The sequence below is a fragment of the Scomber japonicus genome, chromosome 10 (assembly GCF_027409825.1).
Source record: "Scomber japonicus isolate fScoJap1 chromosome 10, fScoJap1.pri, whole genome shotgun sequence".
NCBI lineage: Eukaryota > Metazoa > Chordata > Actinopteri > Scombriformes > Scombridae > Scomber > Scomber japonicus.
The window spans coordinates 2,266,505-2,287,804 of NC_070587.1; the positions used below are offsets into that span (position 1 = coordinate 2,266,505).

General features: G+C 39.9%; 1 protein-coding gene across 1 annotated transcript; it reads right to left on the reverse strand.

The window, feature by feature from the left end:
- Nucleotides 1-507: 507 nt before the first annotated feature.
- paqr6 (progestin and adipoQ receptor family member VI) lies at nt 508-15,597 on the reverse strand. The gene is made up of 7 exons (XM_053327426.1): nt 15,473-15,597; nt 10,364-10,491; nt 9,215-9,420; nt 6,121-6,247; nt 4,121-4,217; nt 3,041-3,185; nt 508-827 (listed from the first exon to the last, which is right to left on the reverse strand). The coding sequence occupies exons 1-7, from the start codon at nt 15,521-15,523 to the stop codon at nt 562-564; spliced, it is 1,020 nt and encodes a 339-aa protein (XP_053183401.1). The 5' UTR covers nt 15,524-15,597; the 3' UTR covers nt 508-561.
- Nucleotides 15,598-21,300: the final 5,703 nt, after the last annotated feature.

Genomic DNA, 21,300 nt, shown 5'->3' on the forward strand with positions numbered 1-21,300 from the left:
ATACATCCTTAATTAAGAAAAAGGAGATTCTGGCCTCGTACATGTAAAATGCAAACAATGACATTAAATGTTTCCAGTTTGAGATTTGTACTTGTAGTGATCTACTGTAAACGCTGTTAATGAAGTGGAGGTCTACAATAAGGCACTCACGTTGTGTTACTACAGCATGCTTCCTTCAACCCAGAGCCTTTTTTTTTAAATGCCCATTGAGGAACATTAAAAATAAATTAAACAGACATTTGTACATGGTAGACGTGTTTTCAGCTTTTCACATACTGCCACTTAATGTAACAACAGAAAAAGGCTTCAATAAATGTAACTGGGTCCTCAGCTTCTGAGTAAACACATGAACAAATACTTCAGGTGTGCAACGCTGTTCCAAAAACGGTTTAGCACTAAACAAAATGTTTATCTCTGAATGATAAAACTGTTGGTGTTAAAAAAGCACTACTATGAACTGTTAACAGCTCAAACAGACACTGATGAGAGAGACTCGCAGCCCAAACCTTTCCTTTGGAAAGTGAATCAGCCATCTAGTGGCTGTTGGTGGAGAATACGGCCTCATTGCTCCTTGCGCTCACACGGTGATGTGTGCGGCTGGTTGGAGCTGTGGCAGGACTTCCACAGCAGCGGGGCGCTGAAAATACCAATAATGCCCAAGTTGAGGACGAGGCTGACGGCCAGCGCCCCGATGGTCCCTAGGAGGGATGGCACTGCTCCGTGGTCCACAAGCCACGCCTTCCGTGATGCCATGTCTGCTAACACACCCTGCATCTGGAAGTGGGTCCCCACCACAGCGCTGATGTGGAAGAGCTGGTGACTGTGGCCTGTGTGGAAGAAGACAAGATTCAGCTGATGAAAACAAAAAGGACAAAAAGGGATTTCAAATGATTCATTATTAATTCTGAATCTGCACCCGGCTGAATCACCCGGCTCTATTCTGCTGTTCTGGAAACTTCTTTTTCCTCAACTGTAAAGCCTCCAACTCCACTGTGAGTCATCTTCATTTCATTCTGGTTGGTGTTAACATTTTACTGGAGGCACAGGTGCACTAGGTACAGTGTACACTCACTGATCAGATACAGTATGTGGAGCAGACACACCTGGACTCTTTCATTATTGTCCTCAGCTACATTAACAAAGGGGAATCTCAGCCATGAATTCCTTAAATATCATCAGCTGCTGCTTGACCAGAGAGGAGAACATGTTAAATCACTGTTACATCACAATCAACAGGGCCTATCAAACCATTCACCACACATCACAGTCCACCTGATTCCTCCATAATACTCTTTAAACCTGTTAACAAGAAGTGGACCAGTGAAACTATGGAGGATCTTTGCTTGAACTATACTGACTGCTACCAGCGGTCTGTATGAGTATATCCTGGTTGACAGCTTAACTCTCACCGCTAAGGTTGGAAAAAGGAGGGAGAGCTGATGAGTGGGGACAAGGATCAGTTTAAAGAGCCTAAATATGAGTTTAGCACTGACTGTACTCTGTTCTCAGAAAGCAACGTGGCCTCTGTCTGGAAGGGTGCTGCTATTATTTAGCAATATTTGCTCGTTTCATAAACAAATATTGTACTTTACTCCAGGATATTTATCTGATGACTTATGCTATTTGTAAATTTACAAAAAGCATGATAAGCTATTAAAATATGACACATTCTTAGAGCTTTCATAAGGAAACAATTCATTTAAGTTATAATTAGGGCTGTCAGCGTTAACGTTAATTATTTTTAAATTGCATTTTAATGTGTCAAGCCTTTTTGTCCCTTCTACTCCCCCGTAGACGGCTCCTCTAGCTGTAGCGCTATGCTTTGAAGTGGCCTCCTGCAGTAAACCTACCGCGCTGATGGAAAGTAAGAGAGCTACTGGACTTTTGAACGGCTTGTTTAACTTTAAAACACTTCCAGACGCTTCAGTTGACAAGTCAAAAGTAAAATGCAACCTGTGTCAAACGGAGTTTAACTACCACCGGAGTACGTGGAGTTTGAGTTAGCACCTCCACGCTAAACACCCAGGTGCAGCCAAGCCAGCCTCAGCTCCACCAAAGGACCATTTTGGAGTGTGGGAGTCGCAGCAGAGCCGTGATTGATTCCCAGTTAAGACACTCTGGTAAGAAATGCTTTACATTATGGGCTTAAAACTGCCTTCAAATGGAAAATAACAGGATTTTAAACATGCAATTCAAAACGCCATTAATCGCGATTAACTATGGAAATTCTGCGATTAATCTCGGTTTAAAAAATTTATCGTTTGACAGCCCTAGTTATAATATAAAGTTTTATTCATACATTTGAGTGTGATTTGGTTTTTTAAAACCTAGAGGTCTCCAAACACACACACAGACATCTATTCTTATCAAAAAGGCCACAAGGACGACCCTGAATACAGTGAATACTTTGGTTTGTGTGTGAGACAGATCTGTGGGAGACAAATTAAATCTGGAGATAACAGCATTCTTCAAAACTTTCAATAAAACAGGGTTGGCTGTCTATTGACACAACTACAAGTATTTTTAAGGTCATTTGCAAACCACCTCTTTTATTCTCATTTTTTATACAATCCTTTATAAAACAGCAGCTCTTCTTCTGAATTTACATGTGAGAGGTGAACCTGTGGCTCTGAGGGTTCAACACAGGGCTTGTGAATTGTCTACAGAGTGAACAAAGCGATCCACTGAGCAAAGACACAGAAAGGCAGAAAAGTATGCGCAAGTTTACACACTGTTTCTTTTTGTGGAGATGGTGAAATGAAAGCCTTTTTGTTTCAGCGCCGTTGTTACGTGCCAATAATTCCAGCAAGTAAAAGACTAAAGAACAGGCAACAAAAAAAAAAAAAGAAAAGCTACAGACCTGTATCTGGGCAGAAAGCAAATGCATTCACTTTTTAAGACTTCTAATTTCTAAAATAAATGACTACCAATCACACTCAGGAGCTCCCCAATGTAAGAAAGTTCATCTTAGTTTTAAGGATCTTACAGCTAGTGCTAGTTAAACCTTTAAAGTATAACATGCATGATTAAAAGGACGTACCAAAGTAGTCGAAGCGCCCTGGGGCCAACCTCTCCGGGAGGTGGGCGGTAAACAGGAAACAGGTGAGGAAGGCAAAGAGGAGGTGGTAACAGTGACTAGATAATGCCTCGCTTGGGCTGCAGTTCCCCCCACAGCACAGAAGGATCTACAACAACAAAAAAACCAAAAGAGCTAGATTTAAAACTTTACTATACTCAAAAAAAAAAAGATATGAGGAGTATCAGCACTGATGTCTACAACATTATTAACCCTCCTGTTGTCCTCAGGTCAACAAAGGACAGGAGGAAGGGAGGAAGGAAGGAGGGAAGGAAGGAAGGAATGAAGGAAGGAGGAAGGAAAGGAGTAAGGAGGAAAAGAGGAATGAAGTAAGGAGAGAAGGAGGGAGGAAGGAAGGAAGGAATGAAAGGAGTATGGAAGGAGGGGGGAGCAAAGAAAGAAGGAAGGAAGGAAGGAAGGAAGGAAGGAAAGGAATAAAGGAGGGAGGAAGGAAAGGAGTAAGGAGGAAAAGAGGAAGGAAGTAAGGAGAGAAGGAGGGAGGAAGGAAGGAAGGAATGAAAGGAGTATGGAAGGAGGGGGGAGCAAAGAAAGAGGGAAGGAAGGGAGGAACGAAGGAAAAAATAAAGAAGAAGGAAGGAAGGAAGGAAGGAAGGAAGAAGGAAGGAAGAAAGGAACAATTAAAACAGACGGGTCAATTTGACCCGGGAGGACGACAGGAAGGTTAACATCACTGTTGTAATTGCTGACCTAGTTCTGGGGGGGGGGGGGGGGGGGGGCGGCAGACAAATGGCTTCAGTATTGCACAAACTAATCATTCCAGTGATTAGTGGAATTACTTGATGACAGTAATACGTTTGTATTAGATTAACAAGGAAATCATTTTATGGGTTAGTGAGCCAAAGTCCTGTATTAAAGTATTAAAGTGTTGCACTAATCGGCTGCAAGCTCTTACATAATAATACAAAACACATAAAACAACACATTTAGTTATGGTGGAAAGCAAAGCCTCAACCTCTGTGCCAGAAACATTGGGTTCATGTTAGCAGGTCTGAAACAGGAATAATGCTCTAAACAGTCACTCACCCTGTAAAACAGAGGCACAGTGTCAAATATAAATGGGAGGACGAATGCACCTGTCCGTAGAGCTTTACTTCTCTGTGGGAACTGTACCTCCAGAAACCTGAGGAGACAAAGAGAGACCTTCACTAACTTGTCTTTGTCTTCTTAAAACCTGTCCAGTTAGTTTCTCTGTCTCATTCTCTCTATAACCTGCAGGGGATATTACGTAATCACTTAAGACCGTTTAATCATATTAGTCTTTGACCTTATTGTCGGGCATTTCGGTGGGTATTGGCAGAACTGGTACACATTAGCTAAACCAGCGTTTATCCTGATCCAAATGAAAGACATACAGACACTATTGCTTCATCATGACTCGACAAAACAGGACAGATTACAGCATTAACCCTCCTGTTGTGCTCAGTTCAAGGAAGGCAGGAAGGAAGGAAGGAAGGAAGAAACGAAGGAATGAACAAAATGAGGAAGGAACGAAGGAAGGGAAGAAAGAGGAAGGAAGTGGGGAAATAAGGAAATGGGGAAGGAACGAAGGAAGGGAGGAAAGGAGCAAAGAAGGAAAGAAGGAAGGGAGGAAAAGAAGGAAGGAAGGAAGGAAGGAAGGAAGGAAGGAAGGAAGGAAGGAAGGAAGGAAGGAAGGAAGGAAGGAAGGAAGGGAGGAAGGGAGGGAGGAAGTGAGAAAAAAGGAAATAAGGAAGAAAGGAAGTAACGAAGGAAGGACGGAAGGAGGAAAAGAGGAAGGAAGTAAGGAGTGGAAAGACGGAATGAGGAAGGAAGGAAGGAAGGAGAGGAAAGACGGAATGAGGAAGGAAGGGAGGAAGGAAGGAACAGTCAAAAGAGATAGGGTCAATTTGACCCGGGAGCACAACAGGAGGGTTAAGCAATATTACACTTCACTGATTTACTTTCAAATACAAATTGCTTTCAGGGTAACACAATATTTATTTTATCATAAATATAATCTTCTATAAAGATGTTATAAAAAGAATAAATTAATGCTTTACAGAGCCGAAGTCAGATATCAGTCAATATCTCTTTCATTTAACATCAGTACCAAACTCCAGACTCTCTTTTTTTTCACTGAATAGCTGCAGTCAGTCACTGCGTCTTTAAAAGCTGCTGAGCCTTAAAAGAATTTCATTTGTCTGGGTTTCAGTGCAGAGTTTAAGTGTCACATGATGATCGAAGTATTGTTTCAGAGGTTTTAACCCTCCTGGCAAAGAACATAAATCTCAGGTTGGCAGTGAGACCTGTGTGTATGTTCCTCCATTTAAATAATTCAAACATTCCTACAGCAAGGTTTTCTGCATTAAAGGCAAGAAGTATTAGTCCTGACATCTCCTTTTAAAACTGTCAAACATTGACATACCTACCTGCAATAGACTTTATGTTATTATGACAATTTATTTAAACTAATAATAATAATAATAATAATAATAATAATAGTTTATTTTTGGATAGGGACAGTCCTGCATATTAATGAATATAAATGTTAGACATCTTTGTAAATATGCCGGATTATAGCAAAACTGCTAATTTGCATCCGTAGTCCCTAATGAGAGAAATAAATATAAAAAAGAATACAAATGGAAGAGATAGCAAATAAATAGATAAGATAAGATATAAATAAAACACACACAGTACAATACACAGTCAAGAGGATGTCAGATCCAGACGGAATACAGCAATTAAAAAAGAGAGTTCAGTTGGTGTTAAGTCCAGTTAATGGCATTCTTGATACATTTTCAGCCATTGTTTTAGTTGTCCTTTAAAAGAAGAGTATGTGGGGCATTCCCTTATTGTGGAGGGAAGACTATTCCAGATGTCCACCCCCACAACAGACAACACTTTCCTCCCAAACGTGTGCGTCTGCGGGGAATCTCACAGTCTCCTCTAGCACATGCCCTGGTGCTCAAACCTCCAACAGACTCAAAAAGATTTTAACTTAACTTTAACCATGAAGTCAGCATATCCAGAGGGTTAATATAGGCGATGGAGCAGCTTCTTACCTGGAATAGCAGGACAGGCTGGTACAGAATAACGTGTTTCCGATGGCAATGAGAACAAAATGACGATGGAGCCAACTGTTGACCCAGCAGTCGGGCATGACGTAGTATCCGTAGCTTATGGCACATCCTGAACACAGAACATTATATGAGGAGAAGCGTTTGATTTGAGAGGTAACAAATAGTGGCTTGACCATTTAACCAGGATGTCATCTTGACATCTGATAATCTAAAGCAACACAGGGCAAATGATGACTGAAAGAAGAAGATAAAGCATCAAGGCACATACACTACTGATGTAAATCTGTCTTCTCTGATATTACCACTGGGAGTCGCCAAAGTCGGAAAAAAATTGTAATTATGTACATTGTGACTTTTCAGTTTTCAGCATTATCATTTATAATACATTTTGTATTCAAGGCAGATGGAGCTGCCTTCATTACGGCTCTTAAAATAGACTAAAGCAATCTACAACATTAAAGATCAAGCACAGTTAAATACATGCATGCAGTAAGCGTGATGTATACCACACTGGAACAATGTGGCCACTGTTAACATTAAGTGGCAGTATGTGTTATATTCTCCTTCAAAGAGAACCTGCTGTACTGTATGTCTCAACAAGAACAATCAAACTCAGCCTTTCACACACATCCGTGACAAGAAACAGTGATGCACAAAGAAAGCTCACCTTTGAGAAAAAAAAAAAACACAATTCTGCATGATTGTTAACTCTTCATTGGGCAAATAATTATATTTGGTAACTTCTGTAAATATCCCAAAATATCCTTCCTTCCTTCTTTCCTTCCTTCCTCCCTACCTTCTTTCTTCCCTTCCTCTTTTCCTTTCTCCCTCCCTCGTTCCTTATTTCCTCCGTCCTTCCATCTGTCCTCCCTCCCTCCCTCCTTCTCCCCTCCCTTCCTTCTTTCCTTCCTCCGTCCTTCCTTCCTTCCTTTCCTTACTTCCATCTGTTCTTCCTCCCTCCCTCCTTCTCTCCTCCCTTCCTTCTTTCCTTCCTCCGTCCCCCTTTCTTCTCCCTTTCTTCCTTCTTTCTTCCCTTCCTCCCTCCCTCCTTCTCTCTTTCTTTCCTCCTCCCTACCTTCCTTCCTTCCTTCTTTCATCCGTCCTTCCTTCCTTTCCTTCCTCCCTCCATCCTTCCCTCCCTTCCTTCCTTCCTTCCTTCCATCCTTCCTTCCTCCCTTCCTTTCAGTGTCCTATAAAGGGTTAAGGTGAAGTGCTGGAAAAATAAACATCACACATGTACGTACAAGCCTGGAAATAGGCAGACAGTGAAAGCAGATGCTGCAGGACAACACATTTTCAAATGAACACTTGTGCAGCAAGCCCTGAATTCTTACGATAGGTTTTTTTTTTGTTCGGTCTTTTTGTTGAAATTCCTCTGGAGAGGCTGGTTCACAGCGGAAGGGAAATATTATTCATAGGAAAAATGAATGTGAGGCCAAACAAACAGTGTCTGGGGTGCAGATAAGTCATGAAACAACTCATTTCTCAGGAGGGAGGCAGAACGAGAGAGATATTGTTACATGTGGTTTGAGATGACGTGAATCAGACATGCCCTGATCACATCCTGCTCACACTCACAGCCATCATAAAAAGGCAAATAGATGCAAAAATGCTTTGTATGTTCTGCTACTTCATTTGAAAAGCAAACAACATAATATAGAGACAGGAAAAGAAAAGAGACAGGTTTTGTTTCTCAGGTTCAGTATCACGTGTAAACTGATCATTACTACAAATGGAAAGATAATAAGCCTGTTTTTTCACCTGCTGGACTCAAATATCAATAATAAAAATGCTAATAAGTCACTATTCTTGCTGGTGGATGAACCTGTCAGTAGTGTTTCCTGTTAAACAGACCTTTGATGTACTGCCACAAAGCAGACTTCACTTCATGGTCTGCCAGTGTTTTAAGGTTCCTCTCTTATATGTGTTAGTTATCTTGTCATATCAGGTGCTTTTCTTTTTCATTAAAACATCCATTCTTGAGATGCTTTGCTATTTAGATCTAACAAACATGAAATGGAGATGCGATTGCGATTTTTTTTCTCTTTTTTAACATTTGGGTAAAATCCATAATTATGTGTTGAGGTCAGAAAATGAACCAACAAAACAGAAACTTCCTCCCTCCTTTTTCACAGAGTAAACCAAGGGTGTCAAACTCATTTTCATTCAAGGGCCACAAACAGCCCAATTTGATCTAATGTGGGCCGGACCATTAAAAAGAAGGAAGGAAGGAAAGAAGGAAGGAAGGAAAGAAGGAAGGCACAAAGGGAAGGAAGGTGGGAAGGAAAGAGAAGGAGAAGGAAGGAAAGAATAAAAGTGAGGAGGGAAGACAGAAAAGAAAGGAAAAGTTGGAAAAGAAGACAGGAAGGAAAGATGAAAGGGAGAAAGGAATGAAGGAAGAAAGATTGAAGGGTGGGAGGAAGGACAGATGGAAGGACAGATGGAAGTAAGGGAAAAAAGACAGGAAGGAAGGAAGGAAGGAAGGAAGGAAGGAAGGAAAAAAAGACAGGAAGGAAAAAAAGACAGGAAGGAAAGTGGGCTGTATTAGACCCCTGTACGGGCCGGTTCTGGCCCACGGGCCGCATGTTTGACACCCCTGGAGTAAACCGAGAGTAAAACACTCTTGCTGCAAGTAGGTGCTAACCACAGCAGTAACTGTTTTGTAATGCTGATTGCCCAAAAGAATCTCCTGGGATTACAATGTGAAAAGAAAAATGGGGAGACAATTGCTGCCTATTATGCTGCAACTCATTCAAAACTAACAAGAAAAAACAAGAAAATTGTTAAAATACAGATTATATGCACTGAAAAATATGATTTTAAAATTCTAATATTAATTTATTTGTCTCTTGTATTCAAAAGAAACACTGATGAATTGGTTCAAACATGCAAAGAACTTTGTAACTTTATTTTGAAAAATGCTGTATGAATAAAATTCATTGTTACTATTGTTTTATTGTTGAGGGAGCACAAACACTTCCTCATTCACCTCCGTTAACGTCAAGATGCTCCTGTACTCTGCAAAATATCTGCACCTCATCATTTTAAGACTGTACCATGGTGTCTGAAGTCTTACCCAGGCTGTAGAGGCTAAGCGCTCCGTAGTCAAAGAAGTAACAGATGTGGCGGGACTCTGGGGACATGCTGCTGAAGGTATGCGCACAGCTGGAGGTGAAGGGGTAAATACAGATGAGCAGCATGTACACCAGCAGGGGCCAGGTGTAGCTGTCGGTCAGGAAGTTCATATTGGAGCAGAGCACGCTGAAATGCCACAGGAAATACCTGGAACAAACAAACAGTCTGGTCTTACTCCAGAGTAACGTTTCCCATGTAAAACATCAACTCTGTTCACCATGTAACCCGCTTCTCTCTGACTTCTACTGTCCCCTGGTCTTCAAAGATGTTGTACTTGGACTTTTCTGACATCCTGGGTTCGTCTTGTGTCTATTTTGTTTCATGCTTATCTTATTGAATCCTGCCTCAACTCTTTCTATCTAAAAAAAAAAATCTTAAAAGGACTTTTTATCCTCTTGTGTATTTATTCTCCTCAGCACTACGAAGAATTTATGGCATTGCATCTCAGATACTAAAAGTTCCTCCATCCTTTGAAACTCCATCGTGTTTTCACAGCTGGAAAGAAGATGTGCATGTTCGTTTCACTGTTTGCTTTGGTCTTGGTGTTGATTACAGCTAGATTTACTCTGGTCTCAGTCATAACCTGACCTCTCCTGTGTATGTGTATGTCAGCGTGTAACGTATGAAGAGCAGCAATGATTAGTCCATTTATCCTTTATCCTTTAGCCGATCAAAGGAAAATTAAATCAGCAGAAACTATAAAAATGTGCTAATTGCAGCTTCAGTGTCATACATGGAAGTTAACTGAATATCTCAGATGGCTGAATATATCAAAGAAGACAATTAAACACATCACCATGAGCTCTAAGAGGTTATAGTGCACCTTTTTCTCTATTTTCGGCCATTTTATAGACAAAGTGATTAATAGAAAAATAGAAAAAACAATCAGGAGATAATTCAATACTGTAGTTAAACTAAAAATGATATTACAACCCAGCTGAAAAAAAGTTGAATAAATGTCTCATATTAGATGTTTTGGTGCAACACAATCAATGATAATACACTGTGAAAGTATACGGAGCGAGGCCGACACATAAACTGAACATGTGGAAAAATAAACATTTCAGTCATTTTCAAGTGTTTCACAAACCATGTTGGCAGGAAGTGTGTCCAGATGTTGATGGTCTCGTTGTTCATCTGGAAGCTGCTGAGGACGCAGTCTAGCGCCGAGCTCCGCGGGTGGCGGTACCCAGAGATGATGCTGTCCTCCTGGAACACCTGAGGACCAACAAATCAATCCAGGTGAGCAGTGACGCTGTATAAAGCTTGATGAGAGCTCAGGATGCTACAGTCAGAATTTGTGACCATGAAATTGTGCCTGTTTGAAACAAATTTTGTGTAATTATTAGGGCTGGGCCAATATGCATTTGTGCCGATTCGATTCTCTAACGGTTTTTGGGTCCTGATTCAATTTAAATTGCGATTCTGATTAAACAAGTATTGCGATTTTATATCTCAATGATTGTGATTTTCTTTCCTTAAACAAGAACAGGTTGAACCAAACACTTGATAATACATCATAAGTCATATTTACAAAAAACAATACACTAGGGCTGTCAGTGTTAACGCGTTAATCGCGATTACATTAATGCAATCCAACGCGTAAATTTTTTTTAATCGCATTTAAATGTTGCAAGCCTTTTTGTCCCTTCTACTCACCCGTAGACGGCTCCTCTAGCTGTAGCGCTATGCTTTGAAGTGGCCTCCTGCAGTAAACCTACCGCGCTGATGGAAAGTAAGAGAGCTACTGGACTTTTGAACGGCTTGTTTAACTTTAAAACACTTCCAGACGCTTCAGTTGACAAGTCAAAAGTAAAATGCAACCTGTGTCAAACGGAGTTTAACTACCACCGGAGTACGTGGAGTTTGAGTTAGCACCTCCACGCTAAACACCCAGGTGCAGCCAAGCGAGCCTCAGCTCCACCAAAGGACCATTTTGGAGTGTGGGAGTCGCAGCAGAGCCGTGATTGATTCCCAGTTAAGACACTCTGGTAAGAAATGCTTTACATTATGGGCTTAAAACTGCCTTCAAATGGAAAATAACAGGATTTTAAACATGCAATTCAAATCGCGATCAATCACGATTAACTATGGAAATTCTGCAATTAATCGCGATTAAAAAATTAATCGTTTGACAGCCCTAAAATAAATAAAAATCGCCAGAAAAAAATCACGATTAATATAAAAATCGAGTTCTAGTAATTATACTGTTAAATGGAACAATGTCTACTTGGGATCCACTGAGGCAGCTGTATGTGAGTGAGTTGTGAGTAGTTCAACTATTTGTTGTTTTATATGAATACTTTAAGAGGCCAGAAGAGACAAAACCAACCAACATTTCATTAAAAAAAAAAGTGCAACAGAACTTTCTCGTTTTCTTTTCTCCTATTAAATCAACTTGTAACTAGCAGAATGTATTGTTTGACCCTTTGGACGGATCTCAACCCCCCAGTTTAGGATCCAATGCTTTAGTGGATTTCAGTCTGCCTAAATAAATATCATAATATCATAATCTGACATTTATTTTAGTGAAAGTGGAGAAATCCTGCTTTTTTGGGCCAGAATGTTTCCATCTGTATCTGGATGTGCTAAGATGGAAAGCACGAAGATAAACAAAGATGACAACTATGTAAATCTTTTCCTTAACATCTCAGATATCTTAGATAAACTTGCCAGTGTGAATATGCACAGTACATTTTTCTACATGATTGAAGAGTGTTAAGCTGAGATCTACATTAACATAGTGATAGAGTATGCTGCCTGAAGCACCCTTCTATAATATATAAGCCTGCTATGCGTGATACTACTTCATCACTGACTGGCTATTTTCAAAAAGCTGATGGTGCAGTTGGTCTCTTCAGGGTAAAAAAAACTAAACAGAAACAAGCTCAAGCACACACAGGAACTCATGTGTTTTTCATTTCTCACAACAGCAACAGCAGTTTGTTTGGAATAAACAGACCAAGAGTCGGATCGTTAAACACGAACAAGGAGACAAAGACAAAAAAAAAAAAACGAACTAATCTACACAAACTCAACTCTTTAAACTCTACTAGCAGAGAGCGAAGGGCAATCATTACTGAACTTATCACGACAGCAGAGTAAATGACTGCCGGCACAGATGATTGAACTGCAGGGTTGTTGCTCCTACATATGTTTCCTGTGGAAGCATGAATGTCTGTTGTGTACATACATGTGGATTGGGATTGGGGAGTAACCAGGCGGGGAGTTCCGATCCTCTGAAAAGAAGCCAATGTGGAAGTAACTTAGAGCTGCATTCTATCAAAAGGTCACCAGGGGGCGACCGTCTCTATACAAGTCAATGGAGAATTCACCAACTTCTCACTTGATTTCTAACCTCAGTAAACTTTTTCAAAATGTGTTTATGGTCTCAATCGCTAGTTTAAAGCCTTCTTCAATGCAGTATGATGTTCATTTGGGACATTTTGGCCTCCCTGATTTTATATTTGACGATAAAGCAGGGTATGCATTAGGGCGTGGCTACGTTGTGATTGACAGGTTGATTGACCAATGTCCTCGAGATCCAGCCCTCGTAACCATAGCAACCTCCCCGCTCCGCCGTTGGTCCCGCCCATACGTCTGTCCATGACTCCACATCATGCCCATATAAGTAGAATCCTTGTTTTTATTTTTCCCAGCATGCACCTGAAATTTTCAAAATGGCGCTGCCTAGATTCGATTCTATTATCTTCCGAGCAGCAGTCCACAAACCAAACAGATGTTACGTCCATCTCTTATATTCAGTCTATGGGAGTAACACGTGCGAATATGTGAAAAAGTATTTACTATTTGTCAGTGAATACATACATGCCACAACTCCTAAAGACCCAAGCTAAGTTCCTGTGTCTTGCTTGTTTCTGTTGAAAATGAGCACCGAGACATGAGAGCGGCTTCTCTTTTACAGCTAAGTGTGTTTACAGCAGAGAACAGGAGGGAGGACAGACGTCTCATTATCTCATTATTGCAGCATCTGTTGTCCTTCTAAGTAGTGATAACACGCTTAGTATTTGTAGCGGCTTTCCAGTACCTTAAAAAAGTGTCTGGTGAGGCAGAATAGGTCTTGTATTTGTGTGACACGCTGCTGCTGTTCCAGAGAAGCACACTGAGTCCAAAAAGAAGTTTTGGAGATTTTAATGAATGAATGAATGAATGAATGAATACTACAGCGGCTTTACACGCGCCCATAGGATGTTATATGTGTACACTTGGTGAACGTGTATCAAAGCAAACAAAAACCGATAATGAAATGCGGTCAACAAAAATTACGGCTACCTAGACTCGCCTCCTTCCCAGTGCAGGTGAAGCAGGTTCTAATATAACCTACCGGCTGTCAACTACAGTGCCCACGTGACCCCAAACACTGCATATCACCATGGCAACAAGACAAAACTAATTGAACACAGAATAACTAATAAGCAAATCAATATATGGCTCCTACAGTATTCAACAATTTAGGTTCATTACGTGATGAACATGGGCGCCGCTGATACAGGAAAATGAACTAAATAGGTTTAATTGCTGTAACAAAACAAAAACAGCAGTAGGGATGGTGAAAAGTCATGTAATCAGTGTCTAACACACAATAAGACATTTTCCTCAAACTGTAGTCTGCTGCTGTGGATGCAGCCCCTCTATGAGTATATGAGTAAATGTCACAGTTAATTGTGTCATTTTAAAAAACGTGGCGAAACAAATTGTCAAGGTAGAAGCTCAAATTAAATATGATGGGAACAAAGTGATTTAATGGCAGGAGTAACTGTCAGGTTCAGACTACTGACTTTAGTTCATTCATATGAAAAAACAGTAATGAGAGCTGATGGGAAAATACAAATCTCTTATATCGTATAACCAGTAATACCAATGTCTTATATTCATTCTTACATTTGCATAATCAGTTGCAGTATTATATCCAGCTTATTGGTGATTGTACTTTTATGCATTATATTAGTATGTGTTAGAATAGTTAGCGTGACTATTTTTATGATCATAGTAATATAATGCATAAAAGTACAATCACCAATAAGCTGGATATAATACTGCAACTGATTATGCAAATGTAAGAATGAATATAAGACATTTGTATTACTGGTTATACGATATAAGAGATTTGTATTTTCCCATCAAGAGCACAAAAGGTTACCAAGATTAAAATATTTCTTATAGCACCCCTATTGGTTTGTGATTATATTATATTTAACGTGAGGCACCATTAATAAGACTAGTGTACATTCACATGTTTGCAGCATTGTGTCATAACTCACACCTGCTCTTGTCCTGACTGATACGTCTGCTGGAGTCCTGGCATTATGTAACAGTACTTTGTAAGGAATTCAAGGTATTTAAAAAAAAAACCTCACACATCACACAACACAATGACAGGAAACAGAAAATAAAATAAAAAACAAAGAAGGGAAGTAACAAACTGATTCTCATGTATATAAGATTTATGGTTTTGTACCAGAAAGTACAAACTGTCTACACTCATTCTGTGCCCATGTCAATTAAAGCTTCAATTAAAGCTGCGTAAACCTTTTAAATCTTTTCTTTTCAACTACAGACAATCCCTTGATTACAAGTTTTACTGAACTACTTGATCAATAAAGCACAAACACCACTTTGTGTGAACCAATATCATACCAGTATCCAGATGATATACAATCAGTGACTGTAGAGCATAGCGCTGGGAAATATAACTATAATCATATGGATACTGTGATAAGAGATTACATGCCTATCTATCCATCCATCCATCCATCCATTCATCCATCTATCTATCAATCATACTATTTAATATTGTGTTATGATATATCATTTCCTAAGTGTTGTCTTTTCCTGGATTTGGATGCATTACAGTAAAGTGATTTAATGTTCTGACCTTAGCAGACTGTTCCAGCTGTTCTATTATTTTCCTTTCACCACTTAGTTATGATATCCACATTAGTAATTATTATCTATCAAATATCTATATGTATAAATAATTTGTGAAAGCATCAATAGTCATCTCTACAATGTTGTCGCAAAATTGATATCAAGTTATTTGGTCTTTAATGTTATAATACTTGATTTTGTCCATATTGTCCAGCCCTTGTTGAGGTGACAGGTGCTGTGGATTATTTGTTAAGTCAGGCTTCCAGATACCTTGTGAACCTTTTTAGAGAAACTCCTTTTCCTTGCTTACCTTGGGGACCTGGTGGATGTCAAAAAGCTGGGGTAGCTTGATGCTGAGCATGTCTGTGGGCAGTCTGATGGCACCCCTCCCTCTCTGACAAACCTCCCTGAGCCTGGCACGTCCCCCACGACAGAGGACTAACCAGACAGGGTAGTCAAATACGGGGATCCGGGGTCCTTCTCCTGGGCCGGCTGTCTCCCATCGTAAACAGCGTCCCCAGCCCTCGCTCCACCCACCTCCTACACCACCACTGGCCCCGATCCCCCGCCACACGGGAAACACTGCAGGGACACACAACAAGAGGAACATGAATTTTACATTATGTGTCATTATGTTTACTATTACTTTCATTCACTCTTTTTTGGCCAGAGAAGTTGAGTCACACCATGAGTGAAATCAACTGAACACAGTGCTAGAATGCAACTTCCTGTTTGCACATGCTTTCAGTCTTACATTCTGCGCAATTGGTCTGAGAAAAGTAGAAGCAGTTTAAAGTTTCAAAATGAGTCAAGGGTTTGTTCTCCCATGCAGGGTTTGAGTAATACCATAGAAGAAGAAAATGCGACTGTATATGTATCCTACAGTTGCATAATTCCTGATATTTGTCTTGATACTACAAAAAATACCCACAGTTTTGTTCTTCATATCCAATATTCTGCAATTCTTCAACTATTTAAAATGCATTTTTACTATTTTTACTAACACTTCACAAACTTTTCTAGCCAGAAATGTGATGACTTATCCTGAAGTGATCCAGAATATCCAAAAAGTAGAAATATTTCAACTTTCTAAAAATGTTTTTGTGCACAATTATTCACATTTAATATAATTATAATATAATTGAAATCATGTTCTCCTGTGTTAACTGACATTGGACCAATATATATATATATATAATGTGACTGCAAACAGGCTGTTTTTCCAACAACAAAAAAGCATAAAAAATAAAGAATAAACTCTCTGTGCTCTCTGAAAGCTTCATTAAGGACTCTCACAATTGTGGTCCCAAAATGATGTAGCCTAATTATGAGAAGATTCTGTGAAAAGTCATGAGTATGAACAGTGTGTAAGGGTTAAAATGTTATGATTTAAAAAAAACATCTAATTATATGAATTTACTGTTGTATTAGAAACACCCTCTGTCTTTTTAGGACACTGGAAACCACATGCTAATAATCCTGCACAACATTCTCTCCTCATAAAAATAAACTGAACAGCATCTGTGCTCTTTTATTTTTCAGATAACACTTTGACATATTTAAAGTCATTGAAAAGAGTCCAGTGAGACAGTTGAAACACATTGAAGTTCTGGACACTGTGTTCCAGGTTCTGGGATGATGATAACTATTTTTAAAAATCAGCCTTCACGTTGGTTTGACAGAGTCCTTGTGAGTGACGTCTTTGTTGACTGCGGCCGACAATAAGAACAATCTCCTATTGTAGCTGCTCTCGAGACGTTCCCAGACATCAATTCAAAGAATGCCTGGCATTGTCACGTCGCGGTGGGCAGTGACCGAAAGCAAGCATGTAATAAAAACATGTCCTTTCTCTGTCAACAGGAGGGGGGGGGGGGGGACATCAGTAAGACAACAGTTTCTTACACAACAGCATCTTTTTATTAGGTCAAATAATGATAACTGCTGCACAGAAATGACAAAGATAAGAAGGAGATGCTTGTTTACATGATACGAGCTGATTTACTTGTTATGCACTGATCTATCTTTATATCACCAGTATCATTATTTGATATATTATAAAATGTACCAGGGAGAATGTGGCAGAAATAAAAGCATGAAACTGAAAAAGGAAGAAAACAACAACCGTAGGTGATTAGAAAAGTCCTGCTCAGTACTAGTTTTGATCATTTCTCTCAAATTGATATCAGCATCGTCTCCAATTAGAATTATAAATCATTAATGAATAAAATTAAAAATTATGTTTTAATTCAGATACTTACGAAATCCAACTTGTCTTTTATAAATGTCTTATGATCTCAGGCTCCACACACACACACACACACACACACACACACACACACACACACACACACACACACACACACACACACACACACACACACACACACACACACACACACACACACTTGTCATAAACACACCATGAATAAACTGAAGGGACATGATTTTGTTCTGCTGTAACAGAAACTAGGCCAAGAAAACACACACACACACACACACACACACACACACACACACACACACACACACACACTCACTTATGTATCAAATTAAATTCTTAAATGCCAGAGCAGTGATGAAACCATAACAGGGGTCGTGTTATTACTGACCTGCCTGCGTCTCATCAGAGTTTGGGCATCTCTTCTCAGACCCGACAGGATAAAACATTTCTTGGCATCTGTCCTGTCATTACAGCACATACCTAGGGGGGGCTCCTCTCTGGCAGTGTGGGGGCAATGAGAGGGGAGCGCTACTCATTTTCACCCAGCTGCAGGCTTCGGCCTGTTAACTGTGACAAAGTGAGCTTTGTGGTGGATAAGCCTTGAGAGTACAGGCCCAAAGGATGAGTGTTACACTCTGCACTGGATGGAAATGAGGCAGCTCAAACTCACACTCACACACACACACACACACACACACTCACACACACACACACACAGTATCCTGCCATGGAGTACAGGCGCAAATACTCAGACAGGCACAACAAGCATGCACACTGGTACAAATCCTGCATTCATCACGCCTGGAAAACATAACAGCACACAAACAAACACACACTGTTTGTGTCGATGACAATAGCTACAAAAAGTCACTGGGTTCACTGCAGTGTGAAACCCCCCCCCCCCACGGCGCCAACTCATTTGAATTCAGATCATTAGCATCGTGTGGTGACCATGATTTGAATAGTCAGTACGAGATGTGGCTGTGCTTTCTGTAAACTGTGTAGCTGATTTCAATGGTTATGAGATGTATGCAAATTCCATACAGATCAGATTATAACTGATAAAAGAGGAAGACTTCATGAAGCTGTACGCAGCCTTCCAGGAACCAAACAACTCCACAATATTATTATTGTTACGGTCAATATGGCCAGCTGACCTCTTTATGGCAATAAGGCAAGGCAGTTTTATTTATAGAGCGCATTTCATACACAATGGCAACTCAATGTGCTTTACATAAAACAGAAAAACATGTAATTTGCTTTACATAACCCCCCCCCCCCCCCACCACCACCACCCATAATAAAAACAAAGTACAGAAAAATAGAAAGAGAAATAAAATACTAGAATAAAGCATTAAATATAAGATTACAGCATAAAATAATAATTAGCTTTAAAATCATTAAAAGGACATAGAGTGCAAATGAAAGATTAAAATGTAAAGTGCTTTAAAAGAGCTCAATCATAAGCTCAGGAGAAGAGAAATGTTTTTAACCTGGATTTAAAAATGTTCACAGTTGGGGCTGATTTCAGTTCTGCTGGTAATAACAACATACTCTGACTGTTCTCAGCAGCAGTGACATCAGGAGACACTTCTGTCCATGTCTTGTTGCTTAATGGTGACCATTAAATCACATGATAATACATTCAAATGCAGTTCTGCAGTCCCCCACCCCCTCCCGCCCCAATTCGATGCACAGACAGGAGTGTTTATAGCACAGCAGAAGACTGAGAGAATCAAAGTTTTCTAAAGTCCAAGCTGAAATCAAAAAACTTGTTTTGTCTAACTAACACCAAAAAATATTCTAAGTATGATCTCATGATACAAAGAAAAGGCAGCAAAGTCTCACAGCTGAGGTGCTGAAAGCTGAAATGTTTGATATTTTTTCCTTTTTAAAAAATTAACTATTAATTAAACATCAAAACAGTTGCAGATCCTTTCATGGACTGATAGTTTCAGCTCTGAAGACGATTTTTCAATAAACTGAACAACAAACTGAAGAACTGATGAGTGAGTGCTGTTTACTTTACAGCTCTGAACCAGAGCATGAAATCAAATAAGTGGAGAAAACACTCGGGGCTGACAGCGTTCAATTACATTCAGATTCTCAAACTGTCCACAAGAAGAGTCACACATGATGTAACTTCAGAGGCGGACAGAGTACACAGCTTCCTTACTTGAGTAAAAGTACAGATACCCCTTGCTAAATTTTACTCAAGTACAAGTAAAAGTACTACGGTCAGATGTCTACTTAAGTAAAAGTACTATGGTCAGATGTCTACTTGAGTAAAAGTACTACGGTCAGATGTCTACTTAAGTAAAAGTACTACGGTCAGATGTCTACTTAAGTAAAAGTACTACGGTCAGATGTCTACTTAAGTAAAAAGTACTTGTTTTTAAAAGTACTTGAGTATCAAGAGTACAAGAGTACATTTTCTAAATATTGCATTACTACTGCCACAGTGCTTCCATTTATGTATAGAAATGTCCTCGATGGAGTTATGACAAATGTTAATGTTAATACCTTGGAGAAGAGAGAAGGAAGGAAAGGAGGGAGTAAGGAAGGATGGAAGGAAGGAAGGAAGGAAAGGAGGGAGGGAGGGAGGGAGAATGTAAAAGGAATTGAAAGTAAAATCAAGTCATTTTCATCCCGGGCCGAGATGGACCTGCTGCGTCTTCTTCCATTGTTTCTCCTTACTTTCCTCCATGGTTTCCTTCCTTCCTTCCACCCTTCCTTCTCTCCTTACTTTCCTCCATGGTTTCCTTCCTTCCTTCCTTCCACCCTTCCTTCTCTCCTTACTTTCCTCCATGGTTTCCTTCCTTCCTTCCACCCTTCCTTCTCTCCTTTCTTTCCTCCATGGTTTCCTTCCTTCCTTCCTTCCTTCCACCCTTCCTTCTCTCCTTACTTTCCTCCATGGTTTCCTTCCTTCCTTCCACCCTTCCTTCTCTCCTTTCTTTCCTCCATGGTTTCCTTCCTTCCTTCCACCCTTCCTTCTCTCCTTTCTTTCCTCCATGGTTTCGTCTCTCATCTAACCTGACCATGGAGTTGACTTTGGCTGAAGGTGTTTTTTTTAGTAGAAGTAACGGGTACTCACGGTTATGGATAGAAATGTAGTGGAGTAAAGAGTATTTGACAATATTTGCCTCTCAAATGTACTTGAGTAAAGTCATGAATACTCCCCAAAAATGATACTCGAGTAAAGTACAGATCCCTCAAAATTGTACTTAAGTACTGTACTCAAGTAAATGTACTCCGTTACTGTCCGGCTCTGTGTAACTTTATAAACACTTTTGACTTTTCAAAATCGGCTCCCACAAAAATCAAATAGTGTTGATGTGTAGCGTAACACATGCACACACGGGCCAAAAACATCTTCACCCCACACCCCCTGCTTTCTAAGGTCATCCTGCTCTTTTAGCTGGAGTAAATAAGACCGCCAGCGAGCCCTCTGCTTGTGTAAGTCGTTTATTAAATCATGATGCGTACTCTCTCAAAAGATAACATGTTCTATTAGAAGCTGACGTGGTTTGTTGGATATCCAGCTGATCTGATAACGTGATGTTGAGCTGAAAAGGGACATTTAAGGTAACTGTCATGTTTGCAGAGATGATTCACTGTTTAGCTAATGGTTACATCTTTGCAATAAAAACCCTTTAAAAAATGCAGTCAGGCCACAAAGTCAATCCAGACAGGTGTTGAAATGTCTCCAATTTTTCTAATCTGTGGCTCTGCTAAGCAGCTTGTCAGCTCCCAGATAACATTTTTTTAAAAAGCCCAGTACTCCAAAAAACTGACAAGGTTAATCAATTTTAACACACACTCTTAAACACTTGTTATTTCCCCCCCCAACATAACCAAGCCACTGTCAGGATACAGCAGGAGTTAATGTAGTGTAGTCAGAAATAGGACTGCATGTA